We start from the raw sequence: 21,258 nt of genomic DNA on the forward strand, positions 1-21,258 counted from the left end.
AAACTTGCCCCGTAACGTATACATGTAGGCCTTGCACCTCTTGCTCTGTACACACAAACACTTTCTACAAAAGAAGCTCAGAGCAGTGAAGCAGGAAGGGGGAATGTAGCCCTCCAGATGTTCAACTCCCATTAGCCAGCTGGGTCCAATGCTCAGGGAGGGTGGGAATTGTAGTCCAGGAACATGTAGAACTGAGGTGAGACATCTCTGGACTGCAAGCCTAATTAGGCCCGACAGGGGTCCTGATTTGTTCCATGAAGCCACTTTTTCTAAACCACATCCGAGGTAATATGTGACATCAGTTGTGGGACAGGTAGAGACATGGCCACAAAGGAACAATCAGGACTTTAAAGCAGACTCCCAATTGTTCCTTCTCACCTGCTTATTCAGAAGGTTCCAGGTTCAATCCCTGGCATCTCTAGGTAGAGATGGGAAGGTGCCCTGTCTGAAGGCCTAGAAAGCCACTGCCAGTCGGCAGAAATGATACTGAGCTCCAGAGCTGGCTCAAGGCATTTTTTTGGCTGCCTGAGGCAAAGTCCAAGATTTGTTTCCCCGCATTCCACATACAGAATCCAACCAGACTGGAAGATGAATCTTACTTTGACACAGATGATGGAAGAGCATCCTTTACCATTCCCAAGAGCAACAGACTAGCTGGGGGAGCAAAGAGCAGACTAGATTAGGGGACTCAGGTAGAATGGTGTGGTAGCTGCAGCCAGAAGCATAGTGTGTGTGTGTGTGTGAGTTATTACCTCAGGCGCAAAAATATTTTAGGGATGCACCTCTGCAGCTGCTGCCCTGACTGGAGGTGCTCCCTGTCCCACCTGCCCACCTCACCTGAGCAGCATGCTGAGCAGGAGCTGGGAGAGGACGGGCCATTGCAAGCTTGTGTATTACACAGGTACGCTCATCAGGCAAGCAAGGATTGACTGTGGCCCCCTGCCAAGTGTACAATTAGGAGCAAGCTCAGATTTGCTGCCCTGTGTTGTGTGGAATGGGCCTGCTCTATACTGAATGTTTAAGTTGACTTGAGTGCCAGTCAAAAAGGGAAGCAATCAATTCACAATACTTCTTTAGGGAAGGGGCAAAGCTTAGTGAAAGAGTTTATGCATTGCATTCAGAAGCCCCCCATGTGATCACCAGCATCTTGAGTTAAATGCTCCTGTAGTAGGCATTGCCACAGAGCTTTGTTGGAGACCTTGGAGAGCTGCTGGCAGTCAGTGTAGGTCTGATTCAGTTTAAGGAGCTTAATGTGTCCCCAAGGACAGAAAAGGGATCCAGCATCCCTGCTTCCACGTAGCACAGGAACATCCAGCCAGCGTTGCTCCCAGTTGCTTTCCCCCAGTTAGTGGTTTCTTTCTGGCAGCCTGTTGCCTAGCTTACAAACTTGCCTCCTTCCACCATGCTGAGTGCCAAGAAACGTCCGTCCGTCCCCTGAGTGCTCGCTTGTTAATGAAAATCTTTTCCATGGGTGACCCTGTGATGTGGCGGGGTCTTGAAAGCAAGGTAGAAATGTCAAAACTTTGCTGTAGCAAAATCACCGCCTGGGTGAAGAAAAAACAAAACACAACAAAAAGCAAAGCGAGAAGTAATATATCTTGATCCCTTTTCTCCCATAAAACCCTGGGAGGCTGGTGGAAGAAGCGGAAAGGCTGAGCTAAGCCTGCAGGAAATTAAACATGAAATGAAAACAAGCTCAAGTTATTCAGCTCTCTCATCCCAGGCTCCAATTTCCCATTCCAGGCCACTGATAAAATGGTGTCCAGTTTCAGCGCTTAAAAATGAATTCTGGCTCTGTTCCTACATTCAAGCAAGCCGCCAAGAGAAGCGCTCATGGCCCTTCATAAGAAATAAGGAAGGCTTCTGTGGGGAGTGAAACAGACAAGGAAGAGGGGGAGGAGGTTGTGTGTGAGAGAGAGGTTGTGGAGAGGATGAGCAAGAGACAGGGATCATGAGAAAGAGACAGACAACTGAAGCAAGGCACGTGGGTGGGTAGCTATGAGAACCGGCGGTGGATGCTAGGGATATGCTGTGAATGAGAGTCCAGACCTACAGCTGTATAGAGGCACAGCAAGAGTCCAGACTGAACCCCCTTCTAAAATCAGTGCAACCAATTTATATCCTAGGCATACATTCCCCAAGTGTGGATCTTTATGCAGCCCAAATGGCACTGTCTGTGCACAAGAGGGAAGCCTCAGGAGGTTTGGGGGAACTCCAAGTCTTAAATGAAAACCCGTAGAAAAACTAGAGGTGGGACACCCCAAAAGAGTGCAATGACCATGCTCAGTGAGCCAGTGACCACAGAATGCTGACTGGCTTGGGTTGGGGAGGGCTGTAAAACCTAGGGGGTGGAATGGAGTAGTCTGGAAAAGATTCTGGCTGGCTACTGGCGCACTGAACAGGAGCTCACTCCGTCTGGCAACCTTTTCTGCAAGTCCCATTTGTGGAGCCCATTCAGACAGAGCCAATCCTACAGTTGGCCAGGGTGTAGGTAGCACATCTTACATGGCAGGTTTTGGTGTACCATTAAAGGGCATCAAAATGCCACTTTGTGGGTTTTCGTCTTATTGTAGTATTATATTTTTGCTATCATTTGTATTTTGTTTCTCAGGCCCCAAAATCTTTTCAGCCATCTGTGCCTTGATATGACTTTTTCATGCTGTGATTTTCATTCAGACCATGCAGAGTTGGATCCATTCAGGTCTTGGTGTGCATAACATTTAATATTTGATTACAACTGTTGCATTTTTTGGCACTCATTATCAAGCACCCCACCCTGATCTGCACAGCGTTCAAGTGTGCTGATGGGCAGCTGCATGGCTATTGTCCAACTACAAACCATGGTTACCACAATTTGAGGCAACAATGTGAATGAACTTTACGTTCTGAGCATGATGGTTTCCTTATTTACTTTGCCCAAGCATGGGAGACAGGACTTGGATTTGGGTCCCTGGGAGTTCTGAGCTTGCTGTGTTATGGATGAACCACAGATAATAATCCACAATTCTAGATTCAAAACAAGCCATATTGATTATGGATTAATTAATGAGAAGTGTCAAAATGTGGTCTCCTGAAAACGTTAGCAGAAATAGCCAGGGCCTGTCCAATCCGTCATAAGTCCTAAAGTGTTGCTGGGCTCAGTCATGGAATTACAGGTAGAGAAACATGGTAAGGGGAAGAGGCGGATGAAATTAGGTGGGGGGCTGAGACTGGTGAACAGAGGCTCCAACTGCGGAGGCAGAACATAGTTGTCATGGCTAATAGCCACCCTCTCTCTCTCTCTCATGAATTTTTCTAATCCTCCTTTAACGCCAACCAAGGGGAGAAGGAAAGTCCAGAAGATTCTATGGAATCTTGTCTTTATGTTGTATGTTGGATATGTGATTGTAAAACTGTAATTAAAAAAACCAAATCAATAAATAAAATAAATAAAGCCAACCAAGTTGATGGCCATCACTGCCTCCCATGGAACAAGTTCCATGGTTTAACTATGTGCTGTGTGAATAAGTACTTTCCTTTATCTGTCCTGACCCTTCCAAAATTCAGCTACATTGGATGCCCATGAGTTCTAGTATTTTGAAAAAGTTTATAACTTTATAAACCTTCAATTCTGTCACCTATTATCTGCCTTTTCTCTAAGCTTAAAAGTCCCAAACACTGCAACCTTTTCTTTAAGTATATGACTAGCTGACTAGTAAAGAATACTAGGACATGATATGTACATTCGTTTTATTTCGTTTTCATCATATTGACAAAACTATTTTTTTCTAGTACAGGAACACCCAGTAGCTTGTACTACTGTTGCATAGGTTTGTTTATTGGTCAAATATTACCAATTCTTGATGGGCAAAGCTGTGTCTACACCCCAATTCCACACTGGTGCAGAAGGTGCACAGAATCCTGGTCATAGTTTCTTGATGCAGAATTTGAATTTCTTTAGCATTTGCAGATCTGTGTCCACAGCATGGAAGGGTAGCCTGTGGCCCTCCAGAACTTGCTATCACTCCCTGATCGTTGGCCATGCTGGTTAAGTGTGAGGGGAGTTGTAATATGCCTGTAAGAAAAATAACAATTTAAGAATGTTTTGAAAACGAGAGGAGGAGAAAGCGATTCAGGATTCAGCACGAAAGGCCCATCACAAACAACCCCCAGGTGCATACCTGGCAAGAGAACGGTGGCCATTTTGGTTGCTGTGATCTCACACGATTTTGCAGTGCGATTTCCCTCAGAAAAAAGCACTTGGGGGGGGCGTGATCTTGTGCTGTGCCTCAAAACACATGTTTTTGGGCACTGCGCCAAAAAAAGCACTTGGGGGGGGGGCTGAAGCACAAAATCACGTGAGATCATGACAACCAAAATGGCCACCATGCTCTCATGATTAAAAATGGAGAGATGGCGTCCAGGAAAATGGCTTCCCAGATTTTGGCTTCAAAGCGTTGGATGGTATGCAGGTGTGGCAAACACTGACCCTTGAATGCAGCAGGGGCTAAACATCATGACTGACTGAGCATATGTGATGCAACAGCACAGAGCTTTCCAGTCTGTTTCCTGTGAAGCAAAGATAGAAGAGGTGTAAACTGAAAGGGCCTTTGGCTATAGAAGTGAATGCTGCCAACACTGCATGCTTGAAGATCCATTGCTTTCTGGTGGAAGAAATTGGACTTTATTAAACAGCAACACCAAAATAATATTTATACCCTGCCCATCTGGCTGGGTTCCCCGAGCCACACTGGGTGGCTCACAGCATATATCAAAACATACTAAGACATCAAACATTTTGGTTATCAAAATGGTGCAGAGGCAACACAACTTTCAGCCTTTTGCATTAGAATCCTTCAGGGGCCTTTTTGCACTCCATCTCTCAACCACACGGAAGTCAGTCTCATGTATTCTGGAAAATGAACTGAAGAGTGGTGTTTTTGGGTGTGTTTTTTTAAGGATTGTAGTAATAGAAGAGAGGAATAGCTTAGGTTGTCTAAAAATATCACCCTAGAAATCATAGTGATTAGGATATCTCTCTCAGTAGTAAGTGTTGTAATCTTTTAATCTGAGCATTTGTACACAATTTGCGAACATTTGCATTTCGTTATATCATGTTTTAAAGCTTTTTCTGGAGCCAAGAGGTAGTAGGGATCCCACCACACTCGTCTCAAATGGTTCCAGTTAGGGTTTTTTAAAAAAAATCCACCCAGATGTTGTGGGTGTTTTTAGTTTGGTATAATTGCTCAACTGTGGACAATTTTAATGAGTTCATATCTGCGTATCAGCTACTGCTTAGTTTTTAAAACCTTTAGAAGCAGAAATCTATTATTATTATTATTATTATTATTATTATTATTATTATTATTTCTTGTTCTTTTATCCCCTACTACTTAAAAATAACCCAGTTTGGTTCATGATAAAATGGCATGCCCTAGCAATAAAGGATGAAGCACGAATAAGCAAAAAGAGAAGGGATTTGAGGATGAGGAGCATAGAGTTTCACTGTTGGAGCATCAGGAAACCAATGTACAGGTCAAAGCCCAAAAGGGCACGAGTGATGCTCTTCTGCTGGTCCTGAAATTCATCCCTAGTCCCACTGGTGGCAAGCCAGCTGCCATTGGTAATGGTGGCTGGAAGGGTAGATGGCAGGGAGACCAACCAGTAGATGGGGCCAGTTGACAGGCTGGGTCAACCCCTGATTGGTTGTCTGTAAGAAGGCAGGCAGTTTGGGGTTGACTGAGGGCAGATTGAGGCTGGTGGAGCAGCACTCCATTTGCCACCATGAACCAGCCTTTGCTGACTTTAGTGCAAAGGATGGGTGCGCTCTACCCAGTCTGATCTGTAAGTGACCTGGTAAAATAAATTTAGTCGTAGGTCAGGCCTCTAATCTGATGGCCTCAGGGCACTGGCAAACACTTATTGATGAGTCCTCTGAGGATCACACCCAGTTTGCTTCCACTTGACATAGCACAGCCCATGCCAAAGGGGCATACTGGATTCACCACACCAAGGAATTAGAGGCTACTGGGAAGACTGGGTCCCTTTATTGCACATTTTCTGAGATGTGTAGACTTAAAAGAAACAAAAACCAAGTTACAAACGAACAAGCCCCAATTTCCAAAATGCAGCAAAAAAACAAACAAATTATCAACTTTTACTGTAGTTAATAAACCTGAATAATTTGGCCCTAATGTGCTGGCTGTTTCTCCTCCTTCCTGCAGACACAGCCATTTTACATAAAAGTATTTGCACGCTTTAAGACAAGTGTGGGGCATATGCTTTCAAATCCTTGAAGATCAACTGGTCCCAGCAGTAGCAGCAAGTTGGAGGGAGGTTGTTCCTGGCAGGGAGGCAGAATTGGATGGCTCAGGTATTTGAGACTCTGGTCTTTCAAGGGGACCCTCTTGAAGTGCCACAATTCACCGACTTCAAAATGTGTTGAGCCCACAGCCCCGCTTCGGGTCCCTCCTGTTCATTTTGCTGAGCAGGGCCCTGAATGTACCCCTCTTCTACTTTCTCAGGAGTTTGTTAGTCAAAATGCCGGCTCCTGAAATGCCTGCCCCTTCAGAAATGTAAAACAGTATCTTGGTTCCCTCTCAACTCAACTAATTCAACAGCGTAGGGTCAGCGTCATTCCTCTGAAGGCTTTAACCTGCCCATATGAAAACGGCTTTGATTTCTGGACTCCGACACACGTTGCCAGCACAACCCTCCCCCTAGAAATCATCTGTCAAGGTTTCTCCTTGCCCGGGGGCACTCCTAGACGCTCTAGAACAGTTGCGCCGTGCACATCATCCATATTCACGAGCAGCATAGTGAATGCTTCACCATGACAGAAAGAAATGCCTTTGCCGTGTCTGGGGATGGACACATGTGCGGAGCATATGTTCTGCTAGCAGCTTATGGCACCCTCTCTACCTGCTACCCACTCCTCTTCGCACAGCAGGGTCACCCTGTGGACACGGCATCTGCAGATCAAAGATACGTCGGCTGACCAAGCCTGTGACTGGCTGCCAGCTGGGCTGCTTATGGGAGGGGTCATATCAGCCTGTGGGGAAGGCAAAACAAGACTGTGAGGGTGATGAATATACCCGGTTGCAATGCTGTATTCTCACTACCTGAGTGCAAGTGGTATGTCAACAATGATGTCGCCCTGTCTGTCTCTAGTCCCCTCTCCTAATATGCACACACTATGGTTCTGCAGCCTCTCTGCGGTTCCCTGTAGGGATTGCCTCAGTGGTACCAGTAAGTCAGGACTTTGGGTCAGAACCCCAGGGAATGTGCTGCAAGGCCCCTCAAAAGCAACAGGGCTGCCTTCCTACATCTTGAAGTCAGCGAAGTAATACACATAACCATCTAAAAAAGGGTTCACCCTGTAAGACCGTTAAGGCCAGAGTCTAAAATTACCTAACTGCACTGCTGGGGATTGTCATTTTTTTTGCAGATTGCAGGTCAGCAAAAATAACTCCAAAGGCTGCAGCTGGCAGACGCCCATGCAGACACGGTTTCAGTCATTTCACATAAATGAGTGATTGCTTTGCTTCTGCTGCTGCTGCTTGGATGAGATACAAACCATCCTGGAGGCACATGGGGAGGAAACCTCCAGGTCACTGAGAATCTCCTTGCCAGGCCCAAGCAGACAGAGAGAAATCTCCTATTGGAGATCAAAGTGAGATGCTGGCAAGACTGACTCCTGCAGTTTACAAGGGAAGTCAGACTTTAAGGAGAGGGGTGAGAACAGAAGAGACGTAGACAGAGAGGGAAGAATATTGCCATCCACTTTTGCTCTCCTCCTTCTTGAGAGGCTTAGTGAGTGACTACACATACACACAAAATGATGATAAAAATTCAATTAAACACACTTAACCTGTGGCAAAACATGAATGCATTTGTATAAATGCAAGCAGATGACACCCCAGCAAGCAGCTGTAGGTACAGTCAACTCAGTTGTGAGCCTCCTTTAGATAATTTTTTCCTCTTTGTTATGCTGTTCAATCCTCCTTGCAGTTTTATTGAAGGGAATAGATGAGGGACACAGGTCAGCCAAATAGAGTTAATGTAAACCAGTTTGTAGAAATGTTCCTTTGGAAAGCACAATATTCTAATTCCTGATTATTATATTTTAAGAAAGGAAGAAATTTACTTTAAAGATTTGGTTAATAACTGTATCATCCCTTGCAAAAGAACAGACCTGCATATTACATGGTGGATACGTGAGCCATTTAAAACATAGCAAAAAGTTTAAAAATTAACCACGTGGCATAGTCAGTTTGCATAAACAGGCAAAAACGATGGCAACTGATTGTGAGTCTGCTTTAATTATTGAAAGTTTTGTCTTTTTGTGTGACAGTGTACTGCTGATTTACTATTATGGCAGCATCACTGTCTTCTTAGAAAAAAATATTGAACTTTAGGATCTTCCAAGAAAAAATAATAATTGAGGACTGAATAGATAACTAGGTTTCTGGAGTTCATCCACAGATCAGACACCTTTTAATCACTTTTTAGTGACCGGGATTATGTGAATATTACTGACTTAAAATGCAGATAGGTCACTGTTTTTCTCAATTTGGATTGAAACTGGTTTGAGCAGGAAGCACATCAAAATGCAGTGTTTCCTAAGGAATGACAGGATAGATACGGAATATATCTGGATTATGGCCAATAGATGTGCACCGCTTCTCAAACCAGTGGCGGCCTTTGGACTCTCAAATTTCAGTGGTGCCCTGTGCGATGCTAAAATTTGGCGCCTACTCACCTCCCGCTCTCCATTCTGCAACTTTGTTGTGGCGCTAGTTGTACTACCCTAAAACTGCCTCTGCCCAAACCAGCAATGGGAGTGCACAGGATGCTGGGTCAACAGGAAGGTTTACACAGCCTTAGTTGGTTGTCTCACATCATGCCCATAGCACTTTGATATCTCTGGACTCATAATTGTTCCCCTGTGAGTTGTGACCAAATCTTGCTTAGTTAAATGCACCATTTATACTTTGGGTACATCTTTTTTTAAACTTTACCTAGTAAAACAGTTCCCATTTCTCTCCCTCCCCCCCCCTCAATTCTAGTTGTTTTCCTTTTGTCTTGCATATGTTGTAGAACCCTGCTGTTTGGTGCTGTATTACAAGATTAGTATTAAGATTTTGTTTGAGCTTCAAAAGTATGAACAAAGCTTCAAAACTCCCATTAGAGGAAAGAAGAAGACAGTGAAGCACTGGACCCATAGTGAATCAGATTAATCTATGCATTTCCTTGTGTTGTCCATGCATCTCACTGTAAATATAAAATTCAATAATTTTAAATAAATTAGCCTTGTTTGGCACCTCCACAAGCAACCAAGTTACATGTTGTGTTAATAGCAGGCCTTTTCTAGACTGTATCAGTGCCAGGTTACAGCTACTACGGGCTAAATATGTTTAGAGTACAGGGGTACCTTGGTTTTAGAACAATCCGGTTTAAGAACAATTTGATTTACAAACTCTGCCAAACCAGAAATAGTGTCTTGGTTTGAGAACTTTACCTTGGTCTAAGAACAGAATCCGAACGGTGGAAGGGCACCGGCAGCAGGAGGCCTCATTAGGGAAAGCATGCCTCGGTTTAAGAACAGTTTTGGTTTAAGAACTGACTTCTGGAACAGATTAAGTTCGTAAACCAAGGTACCACAGTGGTGGTGGTGGTGGTGTTGTCATCATCGTCGTTGTCGTCATTAAATTTATAATCCTGCCTTTCACCAAATCATTGCACATTCAATGTATGTCCCCTCTGTTTGTGATATAAGAATAAAGAGTTTAACAGGACAATCCTATAGATGTGTATTTGGAAGTCAGGCTTAGGCGTGAGTTCAATGGGACTTAGAATCATAGAATCATAGAGTTGAAAGAGACCACAAGGGCCATCGAGTCCAACCCCCTGCCAAGCAGGAAACACCATCAGAGCACTCATGACATATGGTTGACTTGCTTCTAGGTAAGTGAATAACCCTATAGTTCTGGAAGAGTGTCCCAGGCACATTGGGATATATTGGTTCTTCCTCTCCCATGTCAGTGATGGAGCTCCTGCACTGGATAAATATATTCTGTATTGGACTCCCTGCTCCCTGCCATAATGGAAACCTCCAACAACCTGACCTGGCAGACTTTGGAGCTCTCATATCAGTGGGGCCCAAAAGGGTATGTGTTGGTGGATGCTCAGAGCTATTTTTCCTCACAGTAGGCAGATTAAGAAAGCAGGTGAAAGAACTGATGGAGAAACAAACAGATAGCACAGCATCTTTTCTGAGCATATGCTCAGAAAAGTTAGAGGCATCTAAGGTAGCACAATGCCTTGGGTCAGCCTTGCAAGTGACACTGGCCAGGTCTGTTTAGGCCTTGCATGGTCCAAGCCTATGGGCAGACTAAGGCTGAGAGAACATGGCTTGCCTTAGTGAATTGGTGACAGAGATCAGATTTGAACCTGGGTCGTTCCCAATTTGTAGCTTGGCATTCTGCTACAGCTGCTCTTAGAAATGTGCAGAATAAATAGGAAGGATATGGTAAGGAACCTCTCTGAAAACTCAAATGTCATTATGTCCTGATATAGAGATACAATGTAGGATGATTACCTGTCACTTTAAGACAATGAAGCTCTCATACCAGAAAAATGGACCAGAAGAGAGAGGAACAGCTAGTTTTGTTCAATATACAGTGATAGCTCGGTCTACGAACAGCCTCTTAAGAAACTATTCGGTGAACAAACTCTGCAAAACCGGAAGTAGGTGTTCCGGTTAGCGAACTTTGCCCCAGAAGACGAACGGAAGCTGAACGGTGGAAGGGCACTGGCGGCGGGAGGCCTCATTAGGGAAAGTGCACCTCGGTTTAAGAACGGCTTTGGTTTAAGAATGGACTTCCAGAACGGATTAGGTTTGTAAACCAAGGTACCACTGTAATTATGTTGGTGTTCAAATTAACCAAAGGTGCATGAGCAGTTATTTGTGAGCAACGTACAATACAAATATAGCTCAAATGAAAGCACCTATGTGTGATTCTGCTGAGATAAGCACCCAAATGTGGGATTTAGGTTCCATATTAAAAGACTCCCTCAGCCTGCTTTTTGGCCAGCAACGTTCAGCTACTATACAGAAGGTAATAGCACTGATATCAGCATTGCCAGTTTAGGAAGGTCTAAAAATATGGGATGGGAATACAGTGACAACGCAAGCAGAATTCTATTTTTCAAACTGCTTACAACTTGGGGTGGCCTGGAGGAGGCAATTGTTCATCTCCTTTCCTGAAGCGCTTTTCAACCTGTGCTTTTCTTCTCAGGTTTGGTTTCAGAACAGACGGGCAAAATGGAGGAAGCGAGAGCGGTTTGGTCAAATGCAGCAGGTCCGCACCCACTTCTCCACAGCCTATGAGCTCCCCTTACTAACTCGAGCAGAGAACTATGCCCAGGTGAGTGTCTGCCACCAGCACACCTGTCTCTTTAAGATTAAGGGTGGCATTTAACTAAGCTTTACTCCTTAATGAAATTAATGAACATGACTCAGTCAGGTCCATTAATTTCATCAGGTCTGCCTGGAGTTAATGTTGAATACCACTCTAAGACCCTGCCTTCAGTCAGTTGGAATATGGTAGGATGAGACAAGTGATTCAAGGTTCAAGGAACTGATACTGTGTTAAAAAACCTTTGCCTCTGTAACAGTTGTGAAACTTACCCTCACATTTCAAAGATAGGAAATAAATGCATAGCATGTACTTTGTTGCCTGTGTAACCTTGAGAAATTTGGAAGTGGCTTGTAAAATCTGCCGTCCATTTGTAATTCTATGCACATTTTGTGGGGAGTAAGCCCCATTGAGTTCATTCAGAGCAAACAGGCATATGCCCAGGAAGGAAAGTGGCAGAAGAAGAACGAGTTAAACTTTTCCGCTTTACATCCTGGGGTCCAAGGGAAATTCTCCCCCCTCCCACTTCTTGGAAACAGACAAGGTTCCTCATCTTGCCCTTGCTCATCTCCTCCCACCGCATCACAAAAGATGCTTTAGCTCTTCAGCCTTTCCGGGTGGGGAAGGGTCTCCAGGCTTTCAGTTGCCCCTTTCTGTACTTTCCCCAGCTCCATGATGATCCTTCTTCGAGGTAGGGGTCAACCAGACATGATATTCATGATATTCAAAATGTGGCAGAACCATAAATTTAAACGACGGCATTTTTACTCTGGCTATCTTGCGTCCCCTGCTTTCATCACCTCCGAATGTTATGGCCTCGTCTCCCCCACTGTACCTGCCGCAGAGATGTAGTCTGCCGGAGGTAAAAGGTCAGGCTTGGAGCCAGAGCTGAATGGCGCTGGAAGGCTGTGGAATGCAGGCCTTTCAGAGACAGGCATTTTCCTACTTTCCATCTGGATCCTCTCCTGTTGCATTCTTTCATCTCACATTCTCCCCCCAACACACCTCCCCCCCCCACCTCCCAGGGGCCTCCTGCTGGTAAAAGTCATTCTTCGCTCTCTGCTTTGGTAGGATCGTTTTGGTTTCAGCATCCTAGATAATCCTAGATAATGTGCTTGTTGTTGTCATTGCAATTTCTCTCTCACACACTAAGCAAAAGGGGGGAGCTCAGAGACAGAGTGTATTTAATTGCAGAATGCCCCGAAAAAAATTCCCAGAAATGCCTCGATTTAAGAACTGGCCAACTGTCTGCCTAGCCCAGGATCACCTGCCCAAACTGGCAGAGCTGCTGTCGGTGAAGACAGGTAAGTCCTGGGCTAGACAGACAATTCATCAGAAGGCTGAGTTTTCTAAGGGTTCCCACCCCTCTTTTTTGATCAAGGCTCTGTGCCTTTCATGACTGAATGACAGAATTTCAATATGAACTAATTAACAGTGCCTTCAAGCACAGGGTTTTCTATTCCTTGGCTTTTTCCAAAAGCAGAATAGCACAGTGGATAGAGCATATGTGATGTGAAAATTGGCACGAGGTGGCCAATTTATGATCTGAAAATAATAATAATAAATAATCTCAAGGATGTGAAAACCTCAAGAAGAAGAAAACAAGAGCACCAACAGCCACCAGCAACATCAATCAATGTAATGAGAGACATGTGCTCTTCCCAGATGCCTACACTACTTTGAGAAGGAATTGGCTTGATTCAATACAGAACACCTTAATACTTGGACAACCTCTCCCTGTCCACACATCTTTTCCACTTTGAGAACCAATGAATAAACCACTGCTCATTAACTGATCTTTTCCTTCCTTCTCCACCATCTCAGATCCAGAATCCATCCTGGATTGGCAACAACGGTGCTGCCTCCCCCGTCCCTGCCTGCGTCGTGCCTTGTGACTCAGTGCCTTCCTGCATGTCTCCCCACACCCATCCCCACACAACCGGAGGGGTCTCCGAATTCCTGAGCGTCTCTGGTCCCGGCAGCCACGTGGGACAGACTCACATGGGGAGCCTCTTCGGCGGCGCAGCCATCAGCCCCAGCATCAACGGCTACGAGCTGAACGGCGAGCCCGACCGCAAGTCCTCCAGCATCGCGGCCCTGCGGATGAAAGCCAAGGAGCACAGCGCTGCCATATCGTGGGCGACATGACAAGGTGCAGCCGTTGCCCTCCAGACACTGACCGAGCAAACAGGGACGATCGAACCAATCCATCCACTCTTGGACCCGAGGCAGCCAGTGCCCTACTCAGAGATCTGAATGCAGCACTTTTAGCTATCCTAGGTATAATAGCATTACGTGCGTTGCCGTATTTGGAGTGTTTTAAACATGCAGGGGATTTTGTTGTTGTCGTCCCCAACAAACAGGTGTGTGGAAGGAAATAATGGGTGTGTTTACTGCACCAGACAAAGTTGAGTTGTGTGTGTGTGTGTGTGTGTGTGTTCACATGGCATGTTTCTCGAATGCTGTCATTGTCCTGACTTGCCAATGAAGAAGGACACTTTGTCTCCCCTGCTTTCTCTGACACCGGATCTGTCTTTCTCTTTAAAACACAAAAGCTTCAAGCCACACTTCCCAGTTGATTGCTCCGCACATTTCTAGTACCATTTATTCTCATGCTATGGGCAGTTCTACAATACCTGTAATGCCAGAATAATGTGGTTGCTTTAGTTGACGAGTGCCAGACTGGTGTTTGTGTGTGCATGCATGTGTGTGCTGAGTGTAGGGTATGCTGATTCAACTCACAGAATACCTGTAGATGCCAGGCTGCAACCCAGAGGTTGCCTTGGCAACTGCACTGGGTAAAAAGAAGCAGCCGCTGTCTTGTCTCCTATTTTCCTAACATCTGCTGTATGTAGTGAACAGGACTGCCACATAGCAGGCAGGGGTGGAGCACAGTGTGAAAGGAACAAGAGAAGCCAAGGCACCTCTCGATTTGGCAAGGATAATAAAGGTCCCAGGCAATCTCCGTGTTGTGCTCTGGCAACCCTACCACACAGGAATATGGGTTGATCCAAGCAACAAACCAAGGGTTATGAGAATGGCACAACTCAAAGCAACGATATTTGTGCCATCTCCTGTAGTAGTGGGGCCTGCATCCTTGTAGGGGGACTGTGTACCTATCGCCAAGTAAGATAAAAATCTATCACCAAAACAGAGGACAAAAATGGGCACGGATTTGCGTAACATTTGCATGCACTAATTTATAATGCAACATAGAAACTATAATAATTTTATTATTTATACCCTGCCCATCTGGCTGGGTTTCCCCATAGAAATGCAGTGCATCTAACCATAGTGGGGAAGACTGACCAAGTGGCCGGCGTGTCTGCTGGGTCTGCCACCCAGGTGCTGCCTGTGGATGGGCAACTTGGATGCCCCTGCTCACTCTCTCCTTAGGACTCCTTGTCTCTAGAACAGCCTTGGACCAGAGATAGGACCACATCCTGACAGTCCTTCAAATAAGTGACTGTTTGTGTGGCCATCCAGAGAACTTTGTTGCATGGGCAGCATAGAAATGTAGGAAAATAAAGGAAGAGAATCAACATAAAGTAGGATCCATGGCCCACCCTCTTCCATCTTTTGCCCTGCTTTAGTGCTGAGGAATGAAATTAAGCTGTGGGAGCTGCTGCCATCAATAAATGCAGTCCAAAACAAGGGTTCTGACTACTGGCCTGAATAAAGAGCAAGAGTGCGACAAGAGTGTGGTCTACAAGAAAGAGAAAATCCTTCTCCTGTCTTCCTGCCCAGGTGACATGGCTGGTTCTACAGAAGGCCAAAGAACATGGTTTTCCCTTCCCTTCCTTATTACGGTCACTGGCTTCTGACCAATAAGAGAAGATAGATCTCCATGATTACCAGAACAAGTGCCTTCTTTAAACAGTATTCACAATTCCGCAATCCACAGCCTAGCTCAAAAAAACAGTCTTCCTGGTGTTCCCTTCCATTTGTACTGATTTAAACCACCACATGAAGATTGCCCATGCCATGTATTGGAGGAATAAAGCTAGAGCTTGTTTCTTTGGTTGGAAATGCTCTTGCTTTCAGCTCAAAGCTTTTAGCAGACATGGACCCACCTCTTGTCACTCCCATTCATCAGGATGGTGGCAACTTCCCAGTTCCCCTGTGGTTGCTCAAAGAAGATTTGGATCGAGTCAGCTGAGATTCCACCCAACTCAGCTATGAATAAGCTGATTTTTAAACAGTGTTTAGGTTTTGTGGTTTCTTAAGCACAGAGCTACATATCCATCAGAGAAGAGAAAGAAAGAAGGAGCTTTAAACCGCCTGTCTGGTTTTTAAGAGGGTGTTTACTGGGTTTGGTAGCTACTGGTCTCCCTTCCCCAGTGAGCAGCTGCCATACAGGCACAGAGATTTCATTTGGGCCTCGTTGCAAAAGCAAGACCCCCCTCAGTGAGGCCTGGGACACAAGCGCACACCTGCCTTCTGGCTCACATGTGGCTGTGGAATCACAAGCATTTGCACACACTCTGGCCTGGAATGGGAAGGATGCCGGCAGGAATTCTTACAAAAAAGTCAGCTCATCGACAACAAGGCTTCTTGGTCTTCAGTGCACATGGGTTCTCAGGAGGAAAAGTTGCTGGAAAATCTGAATGGGGGGAAATTAGAACTACCCTATTTGTGGAGCAGAGGGAAATGAAGCAGGGCCTCCATTTATAGATGGGGAAGCCATATGTTCCCTCACCACCATGTTATCATTCCACATGATCATCTATCCCTCTAGCCATTTTACTAGTTCTACACATTTAACTGTTGCAGAAATAAGTGTGCCAGTGGCACAGACTTAAAAGATCCAATAAACCCTCCTCCCCACACTTTCTTTTTTCAGGTGTATGTATGTAACTTCTTTTATTTGTCTATAGTGATGATGTCACATGCACTGTCCAATACATGCCTGTGATAATTCCAGACCCACATTTTACAATAAGCCTTACAAGGATTGATACTCTACCTGCAGAGATAAAAAAATGGGTTTTCATGTTGATTTTAGTGAAAATGCTAAGGACATCACTAGGACATACAAAGTGTTTCCGCTGTGCATCATGGGCTCGGAAAACACAACACCCATCAGTAAAAGTACAACTTTCAGAAATGACACCTGTGTTCCCCCAACAACAAATACATAGCAATGTTGCATTTGTTGTGGCACAAACAACTTATCAGGGATAAGTGCTCTCATTTGCCCCTCACCATCTTTTAAAGCTATGAAATCAAGGTCCCACAGACACTTTTCTGGCATTGATAGTGTTCACTCCTCTGAATGGCGTTGGCCTGCCCATGGTCAGTCTAACTGAAAGGGTACCTGAAACAAAATAAAAAAATCCTTCCAGTAGCACCTTAGAGACCAACTAAGTTTGTTATTGGTATGAGCTTTTGTGTGCATGCACACTTCTTCAGAAGGGTACCTTTGAGAGTTGTACCTGGAACTCTCATGCAAGAAATAATGGGCAACATCCAACATTGGTCATGTCCAGAATAGATCCACTGAAATCAATGGAGCCATTCTGATGATGACGAATGCTGGCTATCACTTAATGTGTGTGTGAATGCATAAGTAATATTATCCATGCTTAACCATGTTTTTGTGTTCCTAAGTGTGCATACCTAGGAGAATATATTGTGAGTGTGTGTGCTGCCTGTGCAAGTATGTTTTTTGTGTAAACAGCTAAGTTTGCCATCTCTTGGGTGGAGGATAGGAAATCTCATGACTAGCATTCTGCCCAATGTGATTTCAGTTTTTAGTTGGGAAGCTAGGGTGGGGGAGGACTCTTAATTCTTCTTCTTCTTCTTCTTCTTCTTCTTCTTCTTCTTCTTCTTCTTCTTCTCTTTTGCTGCTGCCTTAGCTTTCAGCATGAAATCTGCAGCTCCAAAAATGGTCATATTGCTGGATGCTAACTTTGAGGAGTACATTGCTGTATGTATAAGTCCTATTCACGAGTTATTCATGTGCAGCACGTTACCAAATGTGCTTCATAGCAGAGCCAGGCTTTTTAGCCCTGACATCATGCATATGGCTGCCTGTGACGAAACCCAAACATGCAAACTCCTGTTCACATGTAGAGGCACTTGCACAACCAAGCCAAGCTCCCATGTTGGGGTTTCTCTACAAGAAACGGTGCACAACGTGTAGGTGTCTCATGGACAAGACACAATGCCAGGGTGGGGCTAAAAGTTTGGGCTCCACCCCAAAGTCAATGTGGTGAGTCCTATAGGTGAGCAATGTGCCATTATTTTGTTGCTTTAGAACAGTGAGATGGCCAACTCTAGCTGCGCACTGCAGACCATACATGCATGCAGTAGTGTACAAGAGTGTGGTGTGTGAAGTCTGTGTGCACAAGAAATGTATTTCAAGTGTACTTTGCCTAAGACTAGGTTTGCTTGAAGTCTGCTGGTCACATCCTGATGTCAACTCCAATGTGGCTTTGTGTATGAACGGTTCAGTTTATATCTAGAATGTACCTCAGCAGATCCTTCAGAAGACATTTCAGGATAATCGGAGGAGTGCTGTGGATCATGCTCTGAACTGTTCAATGCAACATGTACACATTTGTTGACTAAGTAAACTCACCCCCAAGGACAAAATAAAACATTGAGCTCTGAAATGCAGCTGCTGCCAAAACCAGCAGCCCTCTGCCAAGCCCTTTCCCCTCCTGCCACTTAAGTTGAGACACGTCTTTGCCACTGCTCTGCCTCATTGGCTGAGACTGGGATGTAGGCATGGAAATGACATGCACAAGCATTGCTAAACATTGCAGGAAAAGCCAACACAGGGCTGCCATTTTAGCGGCAGCCCAGAGTCTAACATAGCTTGTAGTTCTAACAAAAAACGTATCCCGAGCAAGAGAATTCCATTAATGCCAGCCCTCCACAAGAGTGCTCTGCCTGGTTTTACTCTGTGTTGGACATAAATGAACTTGGGAGGCTTTCTGGGGTCACCAATTAGATGTTCTAGGGACAAATCCAGTACCCTGAATACCACCATGGTCAAGAGGGCTGTTTTGATGGAGCATTGGCTTGCTCTCCTTCCCATGGTAACATTATCTGCTGGCCAGAGCAACAGAATGTGAGCTATATGAGTATTTGGCGCGAGGGGGGCAGGATATTCCTATGTCTTTCTTCTTCTTTTGGATGGTTATTTCTTGTCTTAGTGTATGCTAAGTTTTTCACAGTACGTTGTAAAACACTCTGAAAACAAACAACAGTGAAAAAGGTAGCTTCCTGGAAATGGTTGAAAAATGATCAGGCAGACACAGCCGCTGAGAACTCCATGTTTATTTTGCTGCTTTGACTGACATAGCAAAAAAGCAAACACTTGGAATTAAAAAAAAAAAAAAGCCCAAATGGGAACTGGGGCAGAGTTAGGCTGAACAGATGAAAGCTTTTGATTGCTTTCAACTTCATGGATGGTAGTGCAGGGAAACCAAAGTGTGATTCCCCCCCCACACACACACACACCAGTTGTGACCCTTTACCACAAATCCGGGTAATGTATTACCCAAACCAGTACTCCTTCCATGAACATAGATAGCGCTAGGACTTTTATACTACTGATGTTGAAGGACAGTTTTCAATGTATAATAATATATCAGATTTTTTTGGGTGTGCAGTGTTTGAAAGCGAGAATGGGAGAAAGATCGCAAGAAAACAAACCTCAGTCAATATTATTGTTGTAAGATATTGTAACCTTGTATAAATGCAACTTTTTTTCCCTTTAGCTTTATGGCCTGGGGCAGAATATATGAAAATATACATTCAAAAATGTTCAAGAATAAAATAATGGAATGGAAAAAAAAATGCCCACAAAAATTGCAGTGTGAGGTTGTGCCATACAATTTTACTGCCTATACAGATATGTACTGCAAATTCATTACATTGTAATATTAAAAAAATAACAAACTACTTTGAATCTTGTTTTTCTGTTGCTTCTGCTGCTGCTGCTGCTGTAAGGTATTGCACTTAAGACTTTTCTTTCCATAGGGTGGAGGGTGAGAGAGAAACAAAATCCCTTAGAGCTACAAACAATATTCAAACAGAAAGTAAGTTGCTGGGAAAAGACAGACAAACACCCAGAACACAGGCAGAAGAGATCCAAATAAGTATTATTTTTCTTCTTCTTTGTTGCCATAACCATCTCTTCTCTGCTTCTAACTGAAATCTGTCTATTTTGTGCCTGACTCATGGCAGATGAAATGCGATCGGAGGGGGGCCTCCAAAATCTCACGTTAATTGAAGTTGGCAAAAAATACTAACAGTGCCCTTTTGAACTGCTGACACAGAGCAGAATGGATTAAACAAGGCTAGATTAACAACAGGTGGCAGCGCACAGCCTCACTGCCTCTAGAGATTCTTGGCAGCCAAGAGGCAGTGACGGGAACATCCTGCAGGCAAAACATGAGACATCCAGTGAGTTGAGAGGCTGCTGGTAGATGGACCAAAGACCCGAAAGCAGAAGGAGAAAAGTAAAGGATGATTTTGATGCAGCATTGGTACTCATAGGTTTGCATATTGAAGTGCGCTTGCACATGGGAAATTAAGTTGGGAGTGGTTCTCCATATAACTTACTAAGGGATCAGTCTGTGATCAGAACCCAAAAGTGATCTAGGTTTCTATTCAACAGATGCTCACTTGAGAAGCGCCACAAATTACCCATTCTGACATTTGTTTTCCTTTGGGTTTCCACTGTGAGCTCATGCTGGTTGATGTCATTTGTTGGGCAAAAGAGAATGCCAACCTGCTCATTCTCAACCTCTCAGTGGCTTTTGATATAGTTGACCTGTATCCTTCTGGGAAGGCTCTGAGAGGTGAGGATTGGGGGTACTGTACCCCAGTGGGTCCACTCCAACCTTCAAGACCATTTATAGAAAATAGTTATGGGAGGAGCTGTATTGTTTAGTGACATGGAAGTTCTGGAGATGCTTAGGATTGAACCTTGGACCATCTGAATGCAAGCAAATGCTTTACCATTGATCTACACCCATTTTCTGTTGTTGTTGTTGTTCAGTTTGGATACTGCCCTTCACCTGAAGACCACATGGTGGCCAAAACATAAAGATACACAATGAAAACACACATAAGCAAACCAATAACCCCTCTCCCACAAGTTACACGACAGCCAGCAGGAATGCTTCTCTACATAGTAGGGGTATGGCAAATAGATGGTGGTACTGAGAGTAAGCTTGGTGCAGCTTGGAGATCACAATGGAGGATGTGTTCAAGCTTGGATTACTACTACTACTAGTAGTAGTAGTAGCCAGAGTGGTTGAGGCAACCCAGTCAGGTAGTAATATGTCGCCTATCTGACTGGGTTGCCTCAACCACTCTGGCTTCCAGCAAAATCTAAAAACACAAAGGAAGCAAATAGCTGGCAATGGGACCAGGTAGTTCCTGAACTTACACAAGATTGTGTAACATCTTTTCCTTCACACCCTTGCCCCTCACATGGTAGCTGACTTATAGTTCGCTGAGCTGAGCTGTGCCATTCTTAGAATAGGCCACTGTACTGCCCAATCTAGGGCTGCCACTTGTGGAGGAACCAGCTCCACATTGCATTGCTTGAAGATCTTTCTGTTTCTCCCATTCCTGCAAAACCCTGTAAAGGACAGAGCATTCTTGGGTTCTTTTTACATAGATATGTGTTTAAACAGCATAGTAACTCAAAGCAGTTCTACTGTACTTTATTCCATAGACTTGCTTTGAACAACGTCTTCAAATTTATTGGGTGAGCATAGTGAAGGGGTGTGAAATGTATCCTGCTCAATTTCTGTTTGTTCATACAAAAAATAATAATACACTAACAGCAGGGACAGGCAGGTCATCCGAATCCACCTATAATTGCAGAGCAGGA

The 21,258-nt window shown here is 44.5% G+C and overlaps 1 protein-coding gene across 2 annotated transcripts in view; it reads left to right on the forward strand.

Moving 5' to 3' along the window:
* Positions 1–13,908, forward strand: part of ALX4 (ALX homeobox 4) — a 73,020-nt gene extending 59,112 nt beyond the window's left edge. For both annotated transcript variants that reach the window (XM_079952146.1, XM_079952147.1), the window contains exons 3-4: positions 11,280–11,408; positions 13,224–13,908. In XM_079952146.1, coding sequence (XP_079808272.1) covers positions 11,280–11,408; positions 13,224–13,547 — 453 coding nt within the window. In that variant the 3' untranslated portion in view covers positions 13,548–13,908. The remainder of the gene's footprint in view (positions 1–11,279; positions 11,409–13,223) is intronic.
* The last annotated feature ends 7,350 nt before the right edge of the window (positions 13,909–21,258 follow it).

Source organism: Podarcis cretensis, assembly GCF_951804945.1.
Source record: "Podarcis cretensis genome assembly, chromosome: 1".
Lineage (NCBI taxonomy): Eukaryota > Metazoa > Chordata > Lepidosauria > Squamata > Lacertidae > Podarcis > Podarcis cretensis.